Below are 25,098 nucleotides of genomic sequence, written 5' to 3'. Positions count from 1 at the left end.
CTGAATCCTGTGTTGGGCCTCAGGTTTTAGGCCTGTGAGTCTCAGATGCCATGGGAATAGCTACGAGTCCTCATTCCTATTGGATCTCCTAGAAATCCTGCTGGTCTTCTTTTGGCAGTTTGGCCATGAACCTTGAGAGGGAGCCACACAGTGATCGGTCATACCTTCCCAGGAGTGCAGAGGCGCTAGCGACCTTCATATAAGAGGCAGAGGTGCTACACACTCTCTTCCCAATAGTCTTTTAACTTGCTGTCTTTGTCAAGAGGAACTGCGGAGGAGGACGCCTATGTGTGCGCTTTCCTTGCTGCTGCACTATGACAGAGTTCGGGAGAGGCTCGGACCTCAGGAACAGTGGATCCTGGTCTGGGGCTCTGTAATTTTTGATTATGCGTGGTGACGCTGCACCTATTGACGCAGGAGTGAGAAAGGTATGAAGAGCCGCTTCCAGTAGACAAGCTGCCAAAGGAAGCAGAGGTCTAGTGGACGACCTGTGATGGAGAGTTTTAAAGATGACTGATGATGAAGGGGTCGTAGACGGCAATTCAATGTTTAGTTTTGCAGCCCCCCTGCATAGGGCCTCGTTGAATGTAATAATGTTGTCCACTGGTGACACTCTGGCAGGAGGAGTGGCAGACAAAGTAGGGGAATAGTCTTCCAGCGAGGATCTGAATGTGTTTGTAGACAATGATGGAGAACTGTGTCTACGCTCCCGAGGCCTTGAGGAATAGGAGTTTCGGAATCTAGTCGGAGAGCGCCGGAGGGGTGTCCGAGATCAATGTGTCCTTGAAGCTGGAGATTGTTGTCTTAGAGATCCCCGAGGAGACCTTGTAACTGGTGTCGGAGGACGCACCCATCCACCGGATGTTTGAGATGGGGAATATGTTTGAGAGTAGTCTGACCCTGGACTGCTCCATGGCACTTTTCACTCTCACACTCTTCAGCAATCTCGTTGAGAGGTTGATTGGTGGTGTGTGCTGTTCTCGAACCGCAGATCCCTTTGGCGTGATCTGCACAATTCTCAGGCCCGGAGAAGATGATGCACTCCTCGATGTCGACAGTCTCGACGTCGGTTCCGAAGACTCCACCACTTGAATTTCGTTTGACGTCAAAGGATTTCTTGACGTCGGTACAGGTGAACAAGCCAATCTCTGTCTCTTTGCCAGTGGAGACGTGTGAGAGGACAGTGGCCCTGACGTCGATTGTTTTCGCCCTGACGTTGGCAATGGTGAAGCCGTGCATTTTCGTGCTGATTAGCCATGACTCTCAGTCGGTGGCGTCTTCAACCATTGTGGTGTCTTCGACGTCGGTGGTGTCTTCGACATTGGTGGTGTCTTCGAAGTCAGCAGGAGAGACCTTGACAGCGACCAACCATATCAGTGCTGTCTGTATGATTTCGACGTTGAGCGTCTGTGTTCCGCCGTCGGAGGTGAACCACAACTGGACCGTCGGCGAGGAACAGTTGACGTCAGTCTATGAGTGGTAGACGCTAGAAGTCTAGACTTAGACTTACTTGGCTTTGACGGGCCTGGCGTCAACCGCATCGTCGGCGATTGTTCTTTCAACGTTGACCGCTGCAAAGGTCTTTCTGTCGACGACTTGGAAGCAGACGGTGAGCATATAGGTATCTTTGAAGCTGATCTTCTCTCCATCTACAGCGGTACTTGAGAGGAGGGCTCTCAAGAAGGTTGTTTGTTATGTTCCATGCCGCTTGTGGATCCTTTTTCTCTCTCCTGCATGGCATGCAGCTTGATCCTTTCCCAGTCTCAAAGAGTCCTTCTGGAGAACTGCTGGCAGTAACAACACTTCTCTGGTCTGTGTGAGGATGGTAAGCAAATAATACAGACCGAGTGTGGGTTGGATCTAGCTATTTTCTTTCCACACAAAGGATAACTGTTAAACAGGGCAGGCATTTCAGACTAAAAAATATAAGAAAAGTCAGAAAAAATGTCAGAGTAGTACAGCTTGTAATAAAAGACGTCGAGTGAAGCCAAAAAATTCAACTTCAAAATATCAATTAATGACACAAAGTCAATAATTGACAAGCTCAATGTTCCAGGATCCTCACAGAATTAGCCAGAAAAAATAACTGTCCTGTCACCTGTGGGGCATGATGGGAGCCCAGAGGTTTTAAAGCCACGGCGCAAGTTTTTTGATGTGTGTTCTATATGCAACCTCCTGGGAGTATCTACTTGCCATTACCTTGTCTTTTTCCGTGCAAATAAAGGCTATGTTCAAACAAGTTTCATGTCATGGAAATGTTGCACATATATGTTTTATTTTAAAAGGCAAAATACAATGCAATACTGGCATAGTTGAGCCTAGTTTGGTGTTTAGGCTGTATACATATAAATATGTATGTATGTATGTATGTTTCCAAAGGACTAGTCCTTAGATTGGGTTAAACACGCATTAATATATATATATATTTATTTATATGCATATATTTTTGTATATGCTCCAGAGTCCCCGCACATGGCCGGGACTATTCGGTGATTATGACTAATGATGAGTATCCCCTGGAAGAGAACTGAAATTTAAACTGGGTGAGAGAAAAGAACACCAACACTAAGTAGAGGGAATGACAAAATATAAAATCAGGCAGGATTAACACATTTCCTATGGTGGCAAGTCAAAGAAAGGCTTCCCTTTGTGCGTAAAAAAGTAAAAAAAAAAGTAAATGACAAAACGTACCTTGTGGTGGTTGTGATCTACTAGCCCCCCAATCACATAGGCCTTTGTTTCATCCAGTTCATCAAGCACGTCAGGGGAATCAGAAGTGAGATATATCAAATCCTCAGTCTTGGCCAGCTTCATGTAGTGCTCTGATTGGAAATAGATATCCTTCAAAATATGAATAGTAAAATGTCAAAAGAATTAACAAAATTGATACCAGACAACATATAACGTATTTAATGGACAATTGTACCAAGAAAGACTTCCAATTGGCAGAACCAGGTGAACAAAATAACACCAATTATTTCTACAATGAAGATCTGATTACTTTAAGGAATAGAAATGTGTGGCATTCACAAAGCATCAGAATAAAAAAGAATAATACTAGTACTAGTACCTACATATATTAAGGCTCAAAGTTAAGCTACTACAAAATATTAGAAGTACAGAGGCATTTACATAGCAAAAAAGAAATACATTTTAAAAAATCTACCACCAACCTAGGCCTGATGGTGTCGTAGGGTGGTGGCAACAATGGCAATCTATTAAAATAACGAATTAAGATTAAAACCAAAATTTGCTACGGTATACTGAAAAATGGCTATCCTTTTTTTTCAGACCCCAATCTGCAGCATTGCAAATATGAAAATGCAAAGCACAGAAACAAAAACAGCTTGATGCAATCATTGTTACCCTTGTTAACTAGCTCCAGTTAGCTTTTCTATTTACGTGGATGTGATCTTATGGTCTAATGAACCAAAAGCGTTTTTTCATTTTCATACGTTTAAAGCAAAAACAATGTCACTGTTTCCACATTCCCCATCTGCTAGCAGAGGTTACCATCGTCCGATAGTGCACTGTTAATTTCATGGTCCTGGGGACAAACACCCTGTCCAACCGACCACCCTTTTCACAATAACAACCAGCATGGTCACTGATAGATGAGTGACTGTTAATTATCACGTCTCCACTTCCATGGATGGGCTGTGGAGTGATAGAATATTATTTCCAGCTCAAATCTCAATTCATGCCTAGATGACTTTGACATATCAGAAATAGAGAAAAAAGATCATTGGCCATTCATTAAAGTTGGCCTTTGAAATAGTTGACACTGAACTTCAGTTAATTACAAAAAGTGTAGTTTCGAGTACTAAGATGTGACAGCCGTTTGACTACCTCATCGTTTTCAGTTCAGACTTTTACAAAGTCTCCTACTGTAAAAAAAATATGACTTGACCTCCGATAGACTGAAAGTCTAGCCGAATGGCAGCTTACAGGACTTAAGATGCCAATAACGGACTCTTGTAAGAAGCTGTTAAAAATAAAGAGCCTGTTGAGAAATCAAATTGTCTTATTGCTGGACTAAGTATCTCGGTTTGAAGCTGTCATACCCTTCATCGCCAATGTACTAGCGCATTTACCAGTTCCAAATCTGCCTTTCCATTAGTGGGCTGTTAGAAGGCCTCCACCAAAATCCATTTCTCTACCAAGCAGGAGTCCTCTCCCTGGCGCAGATCTTGCACAAAACGCTGCTTCTTACTATCGTTCAACATAGTAACTGGTTGTCTCATTAACAACTGGCCCACTTGCAATATTACATTAAGGGACAGTTAATCATGGATAGATCACATTCCCTCAGTCATACACATTCTCTATTAAAACATCCCCCTGTAAAAATATTGCCAATGTGTGGGGTGAGGATGGAGCGGAGCTAGCCACGGAGCGAGATGGCCGCTGGTTAAGTGAGCTCCTCGCAAACGCCCTGGAAATCCTGCAATAATCCTTTCAACACCGATATAAAACATCCGAAACAGGTAGAGAGCTGAAGCCAACAGCAGCGGGAACCCTGTGGAGCCAAGATTGGCCCCTTAACTCACCGTACAAGCCCCAAGCGGCGCTCGTGGACATGCGGCCTCCGCGGAGAAAGTGAAAACACAGCCGCGGGATACAGTGGTGTGACACAACTTGACGTACGGCACCTAGCGCGGCTTCGTGAGGAGGTCGGGCCTGCGATGACCGAAACTCTATCCCGGGCCGGAGGAACAGAATAGACACTGCAAGCGGCAAGACCTGACGTCAATGGGGCAGTGAGTGGGGAGCGACGGGGCACCGGGGGAAGCCAGACACGTACCAAGCAACAAACAACAAACAAGGAGCAGCGCAGACGCAGCCATGCAGATCGGGAACCGGACCCCGGGCCTGGCTGGGTATTCTCACACACACCTCACTGAGGATGACGTTATGTACCCCACGCAAGGACATAATACCGAGTGAAGAGTGCACTGGTGGATGCTCTGTGCGACACGTGCATGCACTCGCAGACCAAGCTAACCGCGCTCCACTGGGTGCGCGTGGTGAGCCACGGGGTGGACGCATGAAATAACCGCAGCACAGAAAGCCCTAGAAGGCACTGGCATTAAGCGCAGGTGCGCTACAGGAGAGCCACTCTGTGCAAATAAGGACTGAGGGCCCTTTCAGAACGTGGGCCTCTGAACAATAAGGCCTACTGAAAGCACGAGTGGGCACTCACAGCTGGACCTTAGAGTCACCAACAGGGATCAAATTGTGCAGACCTACATGCCCAAATTGAAGCTGCGGAGTGCTTGAGACACCCCCTCCCCCCTGAACGCAAACGCTGTCGCAAAAATTCATAGGTGGCGAGGCCAAGACTGTGTACACCACACTCACAGCGAACTTACGTGCGTGTGGAGCAGAGGGCATAGTCGCTGGTGACAATAGTCATTAATACACTAATGACCTAGGTCAGTTTAGGGCATTCAATTTTAAAAGAGCTGGTGTATAGCTTATCGCAATTTTCTCTCAACAGACACACCTCCCACTTCTCATCAGTAAGGGGTAGGAAATACACCAGTCAGTGGCCCATCTTAAAACAAGCCCGCTCCCTATCCAGACAGAAGAGAAACCCACACCCAAATGTGGTGAAAAAAATATGTGATAGCGCGATAACACCTCACGGGCGCACCACCAATGGGACCCCTGGTAGGTACTCACCAGGACGGCCCTGTTATCATCATCGATGCTATCGGGCTTAAAGCAAAGTGTCCAAATGAAAAACAACTGTGTTACCAGTAATAGGTGCAGTGGAAAAACATACAAAAACAGTGATGTCACACAACATAAACCATATATACACAGAACCCCGCAAACAGCACAAACAGATAACTTTATTCTTGTTCTTCTATGCTGTTTGCGTATATTAAAAAAGTGAAAATGGCTACTACCTATAGAGCCATGTTCTCCTTACCAACATGTTTCATTGCCATGGTGATATTCAGGCAATTTCTTCAGGGCAACAACTTTTTATGCCACTGCATTAGACACCAGGGTTTCAAATTACTGTCATGGGAATAAAAGCACATAAAAACGAGTTTTACTTAAATGCACCACATGTATGTTTGGATAAGCCACTGTGAAAGCCACGCAAAAATTTCATATTTACCCTCTATCGGCAACAGTTTCTCATACCAGCCAAGAGGTCTTAAACAAAAGGTATTTTGGTTATCTCCATTCGTGAGTAACCAAGCCACTCCTTCTGTTATCCTTAGCTGCAGAGACAACATCACACAACTGTGAGCAATCCTCACTTACCCTCTTTCTTCATACAGGTAAATATCGTATTTAGACCCAGCCAGGATAGCCCCCTTAATCTATTTTACTGGTAATAGGAGCGCGGTCGGCGTTCTATCATCCCTCGAGCACTTTCCGACTTCGGTTCTTCTGTATTTACGTTCTTCTGTATTTACGTATTTACGTTCTTGCACGTTCGAGGAGCACGTCATCGATTCTAACATCAACCCTTTCAAAGGCAATCTACGCCTTTGGAAGAGGTATATAGATGACGTGCTCTGCGTCTGGACTGGAGAGGAAACTACATTACTTGAGTTTCTTAATTGGCTTAACAACCAGGACCAAAGTCTCTGCTTCACCTGGACATATAACAGAAACAGGGCCGTGTATCTGGATTTGGACATCGAAGCAAGACAAAATGGTCTTACAACGAGTGTTCATCAGAAGCCCACAGATAGAAACTCTCTGCTCTCATATGAGTCATACCACCCGAGGGCCTTGAGGGATAACCTACCGGTGGGTCAATTCCTCCGCTACCGGAGAAATTGCTCTTCAACAACAGAATACAATGAACAGTCAAAAATCCTGAGTAGTAAACTGGAAGCTAGGAAGTATCCGGCCAAGGTGATCAAACAAGCCAGAAAAAGAGCTCTGAATACTCCAAGAAGTGCCTTGTTAGAGACAAATATAAAAAAGAGAGATGACTGTATCCCAGTCGTTATGACATTTGACCCTCTTGCTACAAAAAGTCAAGTCAAGTCAAGTCAAAAAATTTATAAAGCGCACTACATACCCGGAGGGTCTCAAGGCGCTTGAAGAGGGTGAGGAATTACTTGTCGAATATCCAAGTTTTAAGTTGCTTTCTGAATGCTAGGTGGTTCTGAGTGAGACGAAGGTGAGTGGGGAGTGAGTTCCAGGTTTTAGCTGCGAGGTAGGAGAAGGATCTACCTCCCATGGTGGTTTTGTTGATGCGAGGTACGGTAGCAAGGGCTTGGTTGGAGGATCGTAGCTGGCGGGAGGGGGTGTAGAAGGAAAGTCGTGTGTTGAGGCATTCGGGTCCAAGTTCGTAAAGTGCTTTGTGTGCGTGGGTTAGGAGGCAGAAAGTGATCCTCTTATTGACGGGAAGCCAGTGAAGGTCTTTCAGGTGACTAGAGATGTGGACTTTACGCTGGATGTTTAGTATGAGTCTGGCTGATGCGTTCTGGGTGCGTTGGAGTTTTTTCTGGAGTTTAGCGGTGATACCGGCGTAGAGGGTGTTTCCGTAGTCCAGGCGGCTTGTAACCAGTGCATGGGTGACCGTTTTTCTGGTTTCGGTGGGGATCCAGCGAAATGTTTTTTTGAGCATGCGAAGAATGTTGAAGCAAGATGATGAAACGGCGTTGACTTGTCTGTTCATAGAGAGTGAGGAGTCGAGGATGACGCCCAGGTTCCGTGCGTGGTCCGTCGGGATGGGTGCTTTTCCAAGGGCCTCTGGCCACCACGAGTCATCCCAGGAGGAGGGGGAGGTGCCTAAGATAAGGACTTCTGTTTTGTCTGAGTTTAGTTTCAGACGGCTGTGCTTCATCCACTCGGCCACTTCTTTCATTCCTTCATGTAGGTTGGTTTTGGCGGTGTTAGGGTCTTTGGTGAGTGAGAGGATCAGTTGAGTGTCGTCGGCGTAGGAGAGGATGTTGAGGTTGTGTTGGCGTGCGATGGCCGCGAGGGGGCTCATGTATACGTTGAAGAGGGTGGGGCTGAGTGAAGATCCTTGTGGCACGCCGCAGATGACTTCCGTGGCCTCTGACTTGAATGGTGGGAGGCGGACCCTCTGGGTTCTTCCGGTGAGGAACGAGGTGATCCATTCCAGTGCTTTTCCTTGGATTCCGATGTTTCTGAGGCGCTGTAGAAGGGTGCTATGGCAGACTGTGTCGAAGGCTGCGGAGAGGTCAAGGAGGATGAGGGCGACAGTGTCTCCGTTGTCCAGTAGAGTTCGAATGTCGTCTGTTGCTGCGATGAGGGCGGTCTCCGTGCTGTGTTTGGCTCGGAAGCCGGACTGTGAGGAGTCAAGGGATTTGTTGGTTTCGAGGAAGGCGGCGAGCTGGCTGTTGACAGCTTTCTCGATGACTTAGGCCGGGAATGGAAGGAGCGAGATGGGGCGGTAGTTTTCGAGTTCGGTGGGGTCCGCTGTGGGTTTTTTCAGAAGGGCGCTAAGTTCTGCGTGTTTCCAGCTTTCCGGGAAGGTGGCGGAGTTGAGGGAGCAGTTGATGACGTCTCGGAGGTGCGGTGCTATGATGGAGTCAGCTTTGTTGAAGATGTGGTGAGGGCAAGGGTCTGTGGGGGATCCTGAGTGGATGGAGTTCATCAGGCGGATGGTGTCCTCAGTGGAGATTGGGTTCCAGCTATTAAGGATGTTCAATGGGGGTGAGGGTCCTGCAGAAGATTGGGTGGGTTGGTCTCCGGGTCGGTTGTCGAAGCTGTTGTGGATGTCTGCGATTTTGTTGTGGAAGAACGAAGCTAGGGAGTCGCAGAGGGCTTGAGAGGGGGTGATGTCGTTTGAGTTGGCTGAGGGGTTGGTAAATTCTTTGACAATGTTGAATAATTCCTTGCTGTTGTGGGCGTTATCTAGTCGGTCTTTGAATGCGGCTTTCTTGGCAGACCGGATTAGTTGGTGGTGTATGCGGGTGGCGTTTTTGAAGGCGTCTTTGGTGCTGGTGTTTGGGTCTTTTTTCCAGGTCTTCTCGAGGGTGCGACAGAGTTTCTTCGATTTCTTAAGATCATCGTTGAACCAGGAGGCGTTTTTGCTGCCTAATTTGATTTGACGTTTTTTCAGCGGTGCTAGGATGTCGGCGCTGTTGGATAGCCATTGGGTGAGGTTAGTGGCTGCTTGGTCGGGGTTTGAGGAGTGGGCAGGGGGGTTTTGAAGAAGCGATGAGGAGATCTGGTCGGTGGTGATTTTGTTCCAGTTTCTTCGCAGAGTAGGTTGAGGATGGTTGTGGGTTGTGGTCTTATTGTAGATAAAGTGTACGCAGCTGTGGTCCGTCCAATGGAGAGCTGTGGTATCAATCAGAAAACATTGGACTCTTCTATCAAATAAAGAATTCAAGATGCCTCCACCACGCTTCGCCTTCAATAGAGCGTGTAATTTGAAAGACAAACTAGTGCATACTAGGGTGAAGCCATTTACTGTCCTAAAAACTAGTACACTGCCTAAAGGCCATCATCCATGCGGAAATTGTTCCGTATGTCCATTAACGGCAAAAACTTCGACCATAACACTGAAGTACGGAAGAACATGGACATTGAGGCAGTTCAGCAACTGTAATACCACAAATGTGGTATATAGACTTCAATGCCAATGTGGTTTAGAATATATCGGACTAACAACACGTAAAATAAAACTAAGAATACAAGAACATCTTAGTACTATTAGAGCAGGAAGACTCACAACCAAGTTAGTCCAACACTGCCACAGGAATAACCATACCTTCACCTGGGTGATACTGGAAAAAGTATTTGGAGACGCACAAACAGTTGAGAGACTACTTACGACAAAAGAAGCCAGATGGATTTATAAGGAAGGAAGTGAGCAAAGTGGTTTGAACGAGCTCCTTGAATGGAACAAACTGCGTTAGATCTGTTCTGGGATGTTCCTTTATATTTGTGAGGGTGTCTCGCAATAGAAGTTTAATAAATCCAAACTGTGGATGAAATATACATGAGACCATGAAAATAGTAGTAATGTTCATTGAATGTATCAGGACTCCTAATACATTATTTGTGTAAATATACAATTCTACACTGCCTTCCAGTACATGTATGGTGCTGTAGTATACACCATTCATTATATAACATGATTGATAATAAGACTCCCTTCCAATAATTTTTTACAATCTTTTACATTCATTTGATTGTAATACATGGTGTTGTAGTATATACCATCCACCATATAACAGGATCGATAATAAAACTCCATCCCAATAATTTTTAACATTCACTTGATTGTAATGTAAATTGGTAAAATATAATTCTAACCCGATATTATTTACTCCATTTACAATACCAACGATATTCCTACACACGTAGAGAATAAAGATTTCAATTGTCCAGACATCGCGTGATCTCGCGAGAGAAGGACGCGATGGTAGTTCTATCTAACGAGGTATTGCCCTACGCAAGATGGCGGCCAAACAATGCGAGAGTAGGACAACCCTCCTACGATCTTGCGAAAACGCCGACCGCGCTCCTATTACCGGTAAAATAGATTAAGGGGGCTATCCTGGCTGGGTCTAAATACGATATTTACCTGTATTCCCTCATAACAAATTCATCAAATGGACAGACCCCTCACTATGCGCTCATCAACTCCCCTTGTAGAAATTTGCATACTAACGTTTACGCACGACAATCAGGTCACTATACACCACCTGCCTAGACGAACCCACGCAATTGAACACATTACAAATACTGTTAACAGCTCCCAGAGATTCACTTGTAAAAACTTGGTAACATGCCTATACAACGCGGCTCAGATAGAACAAGCTGAGAAACCTACTACAGCATTAGGTAGATGGGAAATAGCACTGGGCGAGACAATAGACGAACAAGACTGGCACTACAGTTGCACACAACTCACACTTCTCAGATCAAATGGCAACCTGCGCATTATTCATTTTAAATTCCGTTAAACTACATAGACTAGCCTAAGAGAGACGGATGCCTGCCAGAGGTGTAATGCACGGAGCGCTAACTTCCTGCATACATCGTGGACTTGTCCACAACTGCAGTCACATTGAAGCGAAGTCACTAATTCACTGACTGACATGCTATCGGAACAGATTCCCAACTCCCCCTTAGTGTGCATTCTGGGTGTCAGGAAAAAACTTGCTAGACGCAGGAAATTCTTGGCAGCTGCACTACTGCTTGCAAAGAGGCGCATAGCGATGAGATGGGGAAGCAAGAGACCCCCCCAGGTTTAAGGAATTGGATTGAGGACATGATCTACTGTAAGGCAACGTTGGAGACATACGCAGAGGACATTCCACAAGCCTGCGAACCACAAGTCCAATACTTACAAGTGACCCCAGAGCCCGAACCCACAGACTGACTTACGATAACACAAGATCTCACACCAACTTGTTAGACGTACTTAACATGTAATAGACGAAACGAGAAGTGCGAAGTAGCAAACCCGGTGGGAGTGGGGAACCTCTTGTGTACCAGGTTATCATCTGCCAAAGTGGGAATTGTGAAGTGATAAATGATATGTTTTTGGTGTAGATTGTACCAATAAGTGATATGTAAAGTTAATGTCTGGTAATTTCAATATCTTTCATGCTATATAACTGCTGGTTGGAAAGGAGAAAAATAAATGTGTGGGGTGTGTACATTCACAAGACACTCCCTAACTGCTCAGATCTGCCTTTAAAACTGAGCAATTCTAGTTCACTAATATAACTGCATTCCTTACTAAGCCTTTCAAAGAGAGAAGTGCTAATTATTGGGCTCCTGTTAGAAATTACCATCTTTTGCGCGGTTTTCTCCTCGGATTTCTTTGCCTTTACAGGAGCAGGATTTCTTAACCATCCGGTACAATCATAAATAACACCCGCCATTGGTAGTATGGACCTTTGCTAGTTGACAAAGAGAACAGGTAAGGAGCTATCCTTTACTTAACAGTGGGTCATACAAAACCATGTCCGTGGTTTGTTACATTAAACAGATCTTGTGTTATCAATAATCGAATAGAAGCTTCAGGGAACGGACTTATAGCAAAAAGCACCTTACAACTGTGCTACAGTCTTATTAAATAGATAGTTTGTGCACCCTTCTCAGCACCTGTTGCCTTTTGGTTCCCCTTGATCACAGATTCCAGAATAATTTACATGTAAAATATCTTGTGATTCAGACAGTTCTTCCCACGAGTGGTACTTCCTGCCTTCTCCTCTCCTCCCTGTGTGAACTTCACTACCAGTTGTCTAATACATAACAAATACTATTCACTAGCTAACAGAAGACTTCTCGAAAATGGCAGCATCTGCCCTCAGAAGAAAGAGAAAAGCATCTTGTGTAAAACAACAGTTTAAATGAGAAACAGGCCTCTTAGCCCGAACATGTGAAAGTTAACATTCAAAATGGCATCAGTATTTAAGGTAATTTAATTTGTTGCAGTAGATTACTTTGTGTATTGGCTTACAATGTCTAAAAGTATTGTATTAAATGTGTGCATGTTATTCAACACTGAAAATAGTACTTTACAGTTATGCGTTTAATTTGCAAAAGTGAGGACATTTGCTCTATCACCTTTTTTGAGGGAACCCGTTTTTCCTGGCCATAGGACTCTGTGCACTTTACTCCTGCCAACCAGAGGAAAAAGTCTTGAGCTTTCTCTAAGCATGTTAGAATTGGCATACCTCTATATGGCACATTAAATGTACTTGTAAATCCCTAGAAAATGGTACCCAATGAACCAGGGCCTGTAGATTAAATGCTACTAGTGGGCTGAAGCACTCACTGTGCCAGCCACTATGTAGCACTGTAAAACGTGTCCGGGCCTGCCACTGTAGCCTGGTTGTGAGTTTTAAACTGCAAACTTTTACCTGGCAAAACAAACCTTTTTTCAGCACTAACGCTTCCTTTTTAATACTAATAAGCCACCGGTAACATAGCCTCTAAATGTCAATAGGGCAGGGCACATGGTATTGAAAAAATAGTGCTTATACATTTAATGGTTAACATGTCCTGGCAGCGAGAAACTTCCAAAGTCGATTTTTTACTGTGGCAATGCTGGCTCTCTGATAGAAAAACAGTGGGCTATGCTACAACATTTTATAGTGTTTAATTTCAAACTCGAAGCAGCAAGAAAAACGAATTAGCAACTCAGATTAACAGTAATTTAAAATCCAACTTAATGATCAAACCAGATTTTATATTACTATTTTGGAAAATACACTTATAGGAATTTTTCATTCTCCTGCCTCAAGCTAAAAATTGGTTAGACAAAAAAATGTATTCTGCGTGTGGAATTGCCAGAATTTTACGACGTTGCGTTGCTCTTGCAATGTGGACTTATGGCCAAATTCTGCCAATCGCTGTGTGGCAGAATTTTTTCTCCTGCAAGGCTCTAGAAATGCAACTGAGATTTGCGATCCCTTAGCATGATTTCAGTTCATTAGGAGGACTTCTGGCAAGATTTTCTTAAGCAGGCAGTTGCGAGCGGTCGTGGTCAGACGACTGCTTCTTGAGTACCGTTTCTACTAGAGAGGCAGCAATATCAACTTGAATGGCCAATGCTCTTGTGCACAGCTGATTTTTCAGTGCTGAATGCGCTGCCATTGCTAAATGCAGAGCGAGCAGCGCCGTGCATTTTTCAGCCTGTTGGCAGAACTCCGCAGAATCTAACTGAATTTGTATGCAACTCTGTGGAATTACGCCAAGTGAAATTCAGTGAAATCCACCCACCCCTAGTTAAAAGGGCCGTTTTTACAGTGTTACAGGGCTGCTGATTGCTCCCCCTTTGGTGAGATGTGACTGCTCCCAAACAGTGTACAGTGAAGTATGGAGACGTGTTTTTATTCACTGAGCAATATGGCCTGGGGCTGTGACCAGCCCCTTGTTGAGCTTCAAAAGAGGTCTACCCTGTTCCTGGCCAAAATAGCTCACACCTAGGCCTGCCTCTTTTTTGTCTTCCTCGACTACGTGGTCTCAAACTCAGTGGGAGTTATCCCAGAACTGGTTTGGAGTGGCCACAAGGGAGAGTTTGTCCATTATCACAGCCACACCTCTGGGAGGGTGCCGGGAGCTCTGGGCAGGGGAAGAAAGTTTCTGCCATGTTAGACTTAGACAAAGAGGGGTACTGTGGGACAGTTTAAAAACACACAGGAAGTGCTGCGAAAGTGGGCAGGTTCACCCTAAGGAATTTTTAAACTATTGGCTAGCGAGTGGCCAGCAGTTTCACAGACCAACAAACTGGCAGTGGGCATAAACGTGGCATTCCTAGTACTTGCCTTAGAACACTGGTGGACCTGTAAAGAATTGGAAGAACTGCCCTACTTTTTGAAGAACCGAAGAAGACTGGACCTGCGCTTGCCTTAAGCCCCAGTAACCCAGAAGTAGCTCCAAGGGTCAGCTGACTGACCTGTTCGAGTTACAGGGACACAACAGGCTTCAACAGGCACATTCCCTGCAACTGTCCAGCCAACTGGTACCAACTGGACCTTCCCTGGACCTTGCTGCTGGCCCGTGTTAGAGTAAGTTCTAACCTCCAAGTGGTACCCCCCAAATCATGGACTCGTGGCTGGTGTTAGAGTGTACTCTTCCTGTTCTCATAGTGCAAGAAGTGGGACTTGGAAACATGTTGCCAACTTTCTACCTGGAGAATCGAAAGAGGCCGGTATAACCATCAAAGCTGCCGTCATCAATGTCTAATCGCAGGTAGGCCTCAGTTTGCTGGGCTGCTCAGTTAAATGAGATCTGACTTTCACAAATGTCTGAAAGTAGAGGGCTTCATCAGGAAGAAAGTCAAGCAGCATCCGATTAGCATAGAGGCCTTATCAGGCATGGACTTTGCCCACTCTGAAATTTCCCGCCTTCCTCAACGGCCGCAGTGGACTCCTGCTCTTTAGCAACCCTCCGTTGTTGATCCCTGCTTTGGATTCACCTTGAAACTTGCCCCGTCGACAACTTGCTGACGACCACTTTTCCTCCATAACATTTTCTAAATAAGTAGATAACTTTCCAAGGGGAGAAACCTGGTCCCTATGTCCGACCCCTGTTCCATCGTCTTCAGCCTTAACCTAGAATACGGCCAGATGCATGTGGTTGGCATTTTGTACTTTTCTACAATTTCTATTTCAAAATTTAAAAATGAATCTCTCCTGTTCTACTTATTGGATTATTGTCTTTTTGGTGTCAAGTTAAGCCTGACCATTTTGTGTCCACCTACCAATGATTTACCATAGGTTTAGGTAGTGACTTTTGTAGCTCACCCTGACAAGGATTGTGATTATTATTTCCACTGGGTTTTCAGTCCACTCCACTAATACTCCAATTTCTTAGAGCGCCATATATTATTAATAACATTTTTTGCACTTTTTAAAATTGTTATTACTGTTCAATAAATGCCAGTCCTGGAGAGGCCTAATGATCATAGAAAAGAAAATAAAATCCACTTTTTCCTTGGCCCTTTCTTAGATTGCTTAATCCCTAACAAAATGAGCTAATTGAGGTATTTTTCTTCTGAAGGCAGAGAAACCCTCAACCATTAACTGTAAACACATGGACACATCTGAAGAGAGCTACTAGCCATGTAGCAAGCAGTTGTACTTGCCATCAACGTTTTGGTCTCTATTGTTCATAGTGCACAAGACCATTCTCAGGACTACCAAATGATCCATAAGAACTATAATCTGAGTAAATCATATGTACAGTTGAACAAATCATCAAGAATGGGACGCTCCAGGATATTAGTAGCACTTTATAAATCTTCATTTCAAGAATGGGAAGGCAATTTGAAAAGCTATACTGAATAAATCAGTTTGCAGGGTTTCTCACGCATAACACATAAAATAGTCCTTCTTTACAATTCTCTTGTAAGCCCTTTACCTTTCAGCTATTAGCAATACGGTATCCGTTCAAGTATTGTATTTTCAAGCACCCTCACAAATCTATCATTTCATTAGCCCTCTTCTGGCAATTATCCTAAAGTGAAGAAAAGGTAGTTACTTCTTAATGGCATCTCCCAGTTCAGAGGTCAAGCTGAAAAGTATTCTAGTCTAGATGTTAAAGTTGTAGTAATCGGATTCAGATTGATATTTGAGAGTTTATGGCAGTATTCCTACCAGGCCCTGGTTTTCACAGTACATAGCACAAAGTATGAGAGCTGGCAATTGTTCTAACACATAATATAATCTATACTGCATGAAGTATTGACTATGCAGCAGTGTCTTCACATTCTTTTATCACTACAGGGTCTTGCAGTTCTGGAAACAATGCCTGTCTATACTTTGTGTCTCCACTTTGACCACAGGGTGTCCAGGTCACAGAAATAATATTTCAGGGAGAGTTTCCCTAGATCCGTTTACATAATTTTCAAAAGTTACATTATGGAAAAAGACTCATTTTTACATTTTGTCCTAACAGCCATCAAAAATATGACTGATGCCAATTACGAACATATGGTATGTAGTTTATGTTATTGCATGACCAGAAGTCAAAGGATTGTGTCTGATGCTCTTTCTTTAAAAGCAACATTTTAAATAACCAGGGTATGCAGAGTTGCGAACACTGGGCAAATTAGACTTTGTCCTTAAATTCATCAGCAGAGACAGAACAGACATGTCAACCGACCATGGGAGATATGGGCATTTCTGAGTAAGTGAACTCTGATGGAATCAAGACTCCTGAGACTTGAGGAACAAATCTACAATTCAGATACTGAGGATCGGTCCTCATATAATCTTGAAACCCCCGATGCAGTTCTGTAGGAAATTTTTTAGAAGCCTCAATAGATCAAAACTCACAAAGCCTCGTGACTAACAGCTCTGATGGAGTCTCAAAACAAAAACAAAAATACCAACAACAAAAAACCTTCACAAAATAATACACTCCAGGTCCAACAGACCACCTTTGACAGTGAAAACACCAACAGTCGATAACAGTCGTTGAAAACTGCCTCCATTTTCAGAAGGACATGGCCTAAACCAACATATTATATTCTAAATCATAGTAATCAGGCTTTGAAAAAATGACGAGTAAAATTGTTTTCAGGTCGAGCTACTTTTAGCACCTACTAGTACCACCTGGCGAGTAAACTCAGGCTGGAAAGGAACAGGTATTCTGTTTCAGAATGTGAATGAGCAATAAAGATGCCATTGAATCTTGTTCTAATCTTGACACATTTTCTGTCTGTTCAAGGAGAGAGGTGAAATTTCAGTTTGTCTTTTAACTAATAGCTGCTTCGAAAACGAGGTTTATTAGGTCGAGCCTCGGCAGAGCATGAGCTGCTGCAAGGCATGATGTATTGGAGTATGGCTTTGAAGACCCGCCCACATTTTTAATTGGCTTGTGTCATTGTCCTTCGTAAACGCTGGCTTCTGAGTAGTTATTAGGCTTGTTAGTCCCTCCTTGGTACCGCCTTGTCTGCATTTGTTACCTCTCATAACGACTGAACCTTTTACTTGTCTTGTTACACGGTCTGCTTTACCTTGGCTTTGAGCACTATTTTGTTTAATGATTTGTCCCTATTCCAGCCACTAGGTCACAGCACGCCACTTGCTTTTATTTTATTTACTAATGGGGGTCCGCTTTAACTATAGTGCCCGTGCTTCTTTCTTTCTTTACTTTAACTGCACAGTCCGCTTTACGTATTGCGGCCACGCTCACTTCCTTATTTATATTTTCTTTTGTTTTTTTACTAGCGCCTATGCTGAGCTTTCATATTCATGGAGGCCGTGCCCCTTTCTTTAGTCAAGCTGTGTCTAAAGAAGAGTGCGCAGGCGCTGTTAAATTGAAAGCGCGGCATGGCGCTTTTACAAAAAACACTCTGTTTGTCAACTTGACAAACAGATGCTTTTTTTTGTCAAAGCGCTACATGCTGTGTTTTCACTTTAATGTCGGCAACACCCCTTTCTTTAGACGCGGCTTGTCTAAAGAAAGCGGAGTGGCCTTCATAAATGTGAAAGCGCTGCATGGGCGCTAGTAAACCAAAAAACATTTGCAATGCATTAGATCTCGCATTTGCAAGAGTTTAAGCTATTGCATTGCCAATAGCTCAAACTCTTGCATATGCAAGACCTATTAAATTGCAAATGCTCGTTATTCTCTCTCTACTAGAGTTAGAGGTTTTTGTCAAGTGAGCTGTCTGAAGACGTCAGTTATTTTAACACATAACATTTGAATAAATAGCCTGTAAATATTACAAATATTTCAAAATATATCATGAATTACAAAAGCAAATCTTTTTGTAATTAAGAAGTGTGATACAAACAAAGAGTTAAATAGGAGCAAAACAAACCAGAACACTTTACTTGCAAGTGACACATTTGCAGAAACTCCATTTCTAAACATTATTGTTTCTACACTATATAGTTTCATCAGTAAAGCTGCATGGCAGTGGGAAAGTGGCCATTTCAATGTAAAATCTGCCGATTACAAATAACAGTGTGCCACTGCTTTATGCTTTAGTTATGTATTTATTAAAAGTGATAGATTCTAAACAGGATTTGAGAAACATTCCTGCCCTGGGAATGTTAATGAACTGAGAATCAAGTCAGGGGTCATGTGTATCCTATACGTGGCTAGATTTATATGGAAAGAAAGTTTAGTATATTAAATCAAACGAGTTTTTTGTACACCAGACATGCTGAACTTGCACATTTGAAGGTGCTCTCTCTTATGTGATAATGAAGAAAATGGTGTCTCAATTAATTAAAATAAATGCCCATGTTCACATCATCTGAAATCAGTTTGTGGGTCAAGAGCATTACAAATAGGTTGAGTGGATTATTTAAGTCACTATACCTGCAGGTCTAGTAAATTCTTTATGATTTTTCGAGGCCTGGTGATAACTCTTATCATGCTCATTGGAAACTTATCATGCTTCTCAGTGCAAAAAATGTATGGGGCATAGCCTCCAAATTTCCATAAAACACTTTTATAACCCTGAGATTCTACCTGTGATTGCATAACATTTATTTCCCGAAATTAGTTCGAACTTATTTGGTAGCTTTTGTAATTCATCAGTTTAGGAGTCATGAGCAGCCTAAAGGTGATTGGTAAGGAGTAGTTTCTGTCCTGTAACTCCAGTTCTGTAGTAGGGGTATCTCTGTTATAGTCATAATCTAGTGAATAGTCCCGCCCATGTGCGTGGACCCCGGCAATCAAAAATAATCTCTTAAGTTGTCAAAATAATGCAGAAACTGCAAAGACACTTAAGAGAGAATTTAAAGACAAATAATGCAGCCTATATCCACAGGCTACACTGTCCAGTACTTCAACTAGAAATTCCACCAAAAAAAAACACCACACACAGTACAGCCTGCTAGTTTCTACCATAGAGAAACCTGCCTCCCCCAGTCAAAGACTCAGGAATGATAGAGAGGAAGGTAGGGACAGACAAGCCCCATAGGCTGCCATTGTGTGGCTTAAATAGGATAGTGTGCCTTTAAGAGAACTTTCCAGAACTTCTCCCAGTATCCCAGAATGCCTAGCAGGTCCCTCTACTTTCAGTTCTTTTTGAAGGCGAAGCACGCCAGACCTGTTGCATTCTTTACATGATGAAAAATCTCCACCGGGGAGGAGGGCGGGCGCTTATGACTATAACAGAGATACCCCTACTACAGAATTGGAGTTACAGGACAGAAACTACTCCTTCTGTAGTAGGGGATCTCTGTGTATAGTCATAATCTAGTGAATAGAATGGCAAGCCCATCCCCACACCAAAGCGGCGGTGGAGAATAAATACATAACGCCACTACTGTGCGAACAAATTCCGCAGCGAAGCCTGGCCAACCTGAGCGTCTGCCCTGGCGTCAGTGTCCAGGCAGTAATGCTTAGCAAAGGTAGGAACCGACTTCCAAGTGGCTGCCTTGCAGATTTCAGCAATCGGCACGTTACGGAGCAGAGCCGTCATGGCAGCTTTGCCCCTGGTGGAATGAGCCTTAGGCTTACCTCCTACGGTCTTATTAGCCTTTTGATAACACAATTGTATGCAGGACACAATCCACCTAAAGATGGACTGCTTCGAGGTCGCAAGACCCGTCCTGACCGACCCATAATTGATGAACAACTGGTCAGACCTACGAATATCCTTGGTTTTATCCAGATAAAATTTCAACACCCTCCTAACATCCAGGGAATGGAGAGACCTCTCCGCTGGGGATGAAGGGTTCTGAAAAAACGTAGGCAAAGTTATAGTCTGGTTGACATGAAAATCAGAAATAACCTTGGGAAGAAATTTAGGGTGAGTACGCATGACAACCTTAGCAGCATGAAATACAGTATAAGGTTCATTACAACACAACGCCTGAATTTCACTCACCCTGCGGGCCGATGTAATGGCCACGAGGAACGCCGCCTTCCAGGACAGGTGCTGCAACAAAGCCTTATGAATAGGTTCAAAAGGCTCCTTCATCAATCTGGACAGCACCACATTCAACTCCCATGAAGGCGAGGGAAGCCTGACAGGAGGGAATACTTTCTTCAAACCTTCCAGAAAATCTTTGATCACAGGGATCTGGAAAAAGGAAGTCTGTGAAGGGCATTTCCTGTAGGCAGTCAATGCAGCAAGATGTACCTTAATGGAATGGACATTAAGGCCAGACTGCGCCAAATGTAAAAGGTAAGGAAGGATGACGTCTTCCTTGCAGGTCGTAGGATCATGGTTCTTAGACTGGCACCAGATACAAAACCGCTTCCACTTGTAAGCATATGAAGTCAGAGTGGAAGGTCTATTAGACTCCTTCAGTATGTCCATGCAATCATCGGGCAGATTCAGATGGCCATATTGCACTATCTCAGGAGCCATGCCGCCAAACTCAAAGACGAGAGGTTGGGGTGTAACATCCGTCCCCCGAACTTCGTGAGAAGGTCCGGCCTGCACGGCAACCGAATGTGAGGAAGGAGAGACCGGTGAAGTAGGTCCGTGAACCACCACTGCCTGGGCCACTCCGGGGCGATGAGTATCATCCTAGCTCTGGACCGGGCCAGCTTGATGAGCACCGCCGGTACCAGGGGAATGGGAGGAAAGGCGTACAGAAAGCTGTTCGTCCAGTTGATCCATAACGCATTCCCCAGAGTCCCTTGTTGGAAGTATCTGGAGGCGAAGTCTCTGCACTTGCTGTTTTCGGCGGTGGCGAACAAATCTACGTCTGGAGTTCCCCACCTTGCGAAGACTTCTCCTAGTACTTCGTCGTTTATGACCCATTCATGGTTTTCCTGGTGCAGTCTGCTCAGTGCGTCTGCCTGAACATTCTGCACACCTGGTAGATGGGTGGCTGTTATCGTCAGTCCTCTGGCTAGGAGCCAGTGCCAGATCGTCTGCGCCTCCTGTGACAGAGTGCGCGATCTCGAGCCCCCCTGCTTGTTGAGGTAATACATCGTGGTGGTATTGTCCGTCTGTACAAGCAGAGAGTTGGTCTGGAAGGACGGAAGAAAGGCCTTCAGCGCCAAGTGAACAGCCCTGAGTTCCAGGAAATTGATGTGGTACGTGGCCTCCATCGGTGACCACGTGCCTTGAATCTGTAGAGTCCCGGAGTGCGCTCCCCATCCCAGAAGAGACGCATCCGTCACGACAGTCTGCGTGGGAATGTCCTTGTGAAAGGGAACCCCTCTGAGGAGATTCTCCGCCGAACACCACCACTTCAGAGACTGAAGAGCATGCAGTGACAGGCGAATCTTGTCGTCCCAAGATCCTTTCCTCTGATCCCACTGGTCCTCCAAGCACTCCTGCAGCGGTCTCATGTGCAGCCGTGCGTGTGGCGTCAGGAAGATACAAGAGGCCATCGATCCCAGTAGAGAAGACACCATCCTAACTGTTGTAGATGGAGTCGTCATAAGAGCCTGAGCCTTCCGAAGGAGTGATAATCGTCGCTCTTCCGAAGGAGACACGCTTGCTGACAGCGTATTGATGGAGGCTCCCAAGTACTGTATGCATTGGACCGGAGTCGGGACAGACTTGGCCATGTTGATGTGCAGCCCCAGCTTGTTCAAGAGAACGCACGTCTTCTGGAAGTGTGCTCGCGCTTCCGAGAAGGAGGATGCCTTGATCAACCAATCGTCCAAGTACGGGTAGACGAACACCTTGTGCTTCCTCAGGTGCGCTGCTACCACCGCCATGCACTTCGAGAATGTTCTCGGCGCAGACTTCAGTCCGAATGGGAGTACTGTGTATTGATAGTGATTGGTGCCGACTTGGAACCGCAGGAACTTCCTGTGTTTGTGTGCAATGGGCACATGGAAGTAAGCATCCTGTAGGTCTATAGCGCATAGCCAGTCTCCCTGTTGCAACTGAGTCAAATCTGATGCAACGACAGCATGCGAAACTTTTCTCTGCGAATCCATTTGTTTGCCTGTCGCAAATCCAGAATGGGCCTGAACTCGTTCTTGTCCTTCTTGCGAACCAGAAAGAACCGGGAGTACAGACCTCTTCCTCTCTGAGACCGAGGTACGTCTTCTATCGCCCTTTTCCTCAACAGGATATCCGCTTCCGCCTGAAGCTCGCGCAGCTGAAACTGCGAGCTGACCGGGGGAATAGCTGGAGGAGGGCTGGTGAACCGAAGACTGTATCCATTGCAAACAATATTCAGCACCCACTTGCCTGAGTAATTTTTCTCCACTCTGCCAGAAAAAATGGAATGCTTCCCCCTACCGGAGTGGGTAACAGATCCGGGGGAAGTAGGTTCCTAGGGCCTAGACCCCGCCTGGCCCTTGGGCGCTGGGGCCGACTGCTGGCCTCCCCTGCCCTTCTGGCGCTTCTGGAACGGCTTACGGAACTGGTGTTGCTGTTGCGATTGCCCCGAAGCCTGTCCCCGTCCTCGGCCTTGTCCGCCGAACCGCCGTTGGAATGGGCGGTACTGCTTCTTGGTCTCTTTAGGCTTCTCCAGGCCTACAGCCGTCAGCGTCTCGGCCTCCGCCTTCATGCGGGCCATCTCATCGTCCGCATGCTGCCCGAAGAGGGTCTCACCGGAGAACGGTAGATTGGCTACCCTCTGCTGAGCGTCCGGCTTCAGGGACGTAAGCCGGAGCCATGCGTGGCGCCGTAGGTTGACTCCGTGGCAAAATCCGTGAGCAGCCAACAGGGAAGAGTCCGCTGCCGCGCTGATAATCTGGTTGGTCACTAGCATCCCCTCACTCAGTACTTCCACGAAGTCTTCCCGCTGCTCCCGAGGTAAATGCTCCGCAAAGCGCTCGAGGGAGTCCCAGAGGGCGCGGTCGTATCGGCCCAACAGTGCCGTGGCACTCGCCGCTTTCATGGAGGTAGCGGAAGTGCCACAGACTTTCCTCCCCGCCGAATCCATCCACCTTGACTCCTTATCCGGGGGAACCGTGGAGGACGGAGTGGTGGCATGCTGCTTGCGGGCCGCCGTCACAATGACCGAGTCAGGAGGAGGTTCCGTTCTTAAAAAGGCCGGATCCGAATCGGGGGCCCGGTACTTCTTCAGTAATCTTGATGGGGCCGCCTTCGTCACCGCAGGGGTGAGAAACAGGGCCATCGCCGGTTCTTCCAGGCCCGGCACCAGAGGCAGGAGAGGACGAGACAGATGTTTCTGATGTAAAGTCTCAAAAATGACTGATGTTTTCGGAGTGGGCACCGTCAGGGATATGCCCAACTTCGCTGCGCCCCGTAAAAGGACGTCATGGAACGCCACCAGGTCATCTATCGGGGACACTCTCGTGTCCGGTGACCCCGATAGGGTGGGAGAATAGTCCCTGGTCCCAGAGGACCTCGTTTGTGAGCGAGACTCGCGCCTCCTACGGCGGTGTCTCGACCTCGTGGATGATCTGCGTCGCGATCTCTCCTTCCTCCCAGAGCGAGAGCGAGATCTGCCTGCACGTGGCCGCTCCTTCGGTTTTCGTGGAGGGGTCTTCCTCGGTTCCTCACGGGGTTTCGTCGGTTCCTCACGGGGTTTCGGTTTTGGGGTCCCCTTAGGAGGAACAGGTAGGGACGGCAGGGAAGTGGACCTCGGAGGAGGAACCTTCGGCTGCGGTGTGGGCCCATGCGGAGGGACCGGAGGCGGAGGAGGGTCTCCTGAAGGCAGTGGCGGATCCTCCTTAGGAACAGGAGGAGGAGTCGGAGTCCTGGGCCGAGATGGTGTGTACACCTCTGAGTACACCGAGCCCGGTGACCCTTTCGGCGAAGGGTGCGGAGAGCCAGTCCCATCAGCAGGTGACCGCTTCCTCTTGCGTCCTCCACTCGAAGCAGCGTGACTTCTGGGACTAGAATCCCTCTTGCGCCGTTTTGGAGAGGCTGACCGACTCCTAGACGCTGACCGCTGTCTGCTGGACGCAGAGCGACGCTTCTCCGGCGTCGAACGACGCTTCCTCGACTCCGGCGTCGATCGCCGTCTCCTCGGCATCGACCCTCTTTTCCTCGGCGTCGACCGTCGACGTCGATCTCCTCTTCCGCGACGTCGCACGCCGCCTTCTCGACGTCGAGCGTTCGGTCTTCGACGACGAACGTCGCCGTCGTCTTCATGCTCTCGACGTCGAGGAGCCCCTCGACGTCGACCGGTGCCTTGACGTCGATCGACGGTGTCGCCTCGACGGCGAGCGTAGGTGCCGCTTCGACAGCGAGCGCCGATGCCTGTCACTTTGCCTTCGGCGTCGGTAGGAAGACCTCGACGTCGACGAAGATGATGACGTCGACGGCGGCTTCGACGGCGGCTTCTCCTTCGACGTCGAGCCGTCTCGACCCGGAGCCCCGGGGAGAAGGGGAGCACACCGCCGTCATCCCTCTCGACGTCGTCGTCGATGCAATCGACGTCGACGGAGACCGGGACCGTTTGCTGGACTTCCTGCCCCTGGGGAGCCCCCCAGGGGCCTCAGCAGAGGCAGAGGGAACCTTCCCAGCCTGCCCAGACCCACCTGCAGCCTGCAGACGCCTCTCCTCCAGGCCAGCCAGCCTGATCTTCAATCTGTCCCTCAGAGTCCGAGCAGAAAGCTGCTGGCAGATGACACAATCCTCAGGGACATGATCTTCTGGGAGGCACACGATGCAGACATCATGGGGGTCAGTCTTGGCCTTCTTCCTCTCACATGCTGGGCACTTAACAAAAAGGCCAGGCATTCTAGAGCCCTAAAACGCCTAAAACAGCACAAAACAGGAGAAGAGAACACCAAGAAGTAAACTGCAACACTTTTAGA

The 25,098-nt window shown here is 46.4% G+C and overlaps 1 protein-coding gene across 2 annotated transcripts in view; it reads right to left on the bottom strand.

Annotated features, from left to right (window-relative positions):
- The window catches only part of TRMT10A (tRNA methyltransferase 10A), a 251,783-nt gene that overhangs the window by 117,356 nt on the left and 109,329 nt on the right, over positions 1-25,098 (bottom strand). For both annotated transcript variants that reach the window (XM_086961601.1, XM_086961599.1), the window contains exon 5: positions 2,692-2,841. In XM_086961601.1, the coding sequence (XP_086817727.1) occupies positions 2,692-2,841 (150 nt within the window). The remainder of the gene's footprint in view (positions 1-2,691; positions 2,842-25,098) is intronic.

This window comes from Lissotriton vulgaris, chromosome 3_1 (assembly GCF_964263255.1).
Source record: "Lissotriton vulgaris chromosome 3_1, aLisVul1.2, whole genome shotgun sequence".
Classification (NCBI taxonomy): Eukaryota; Metazoa; Chordata; class Amphibia; order Caudata; family Salamandridae; genus Lissotriton; species Lissotriton vulgaris.
The sequence above is the reverse complement of the archived record's forward strand: the minus strand, read 5'-3'. Positions and strand labels throughout refer to the sequence as shown.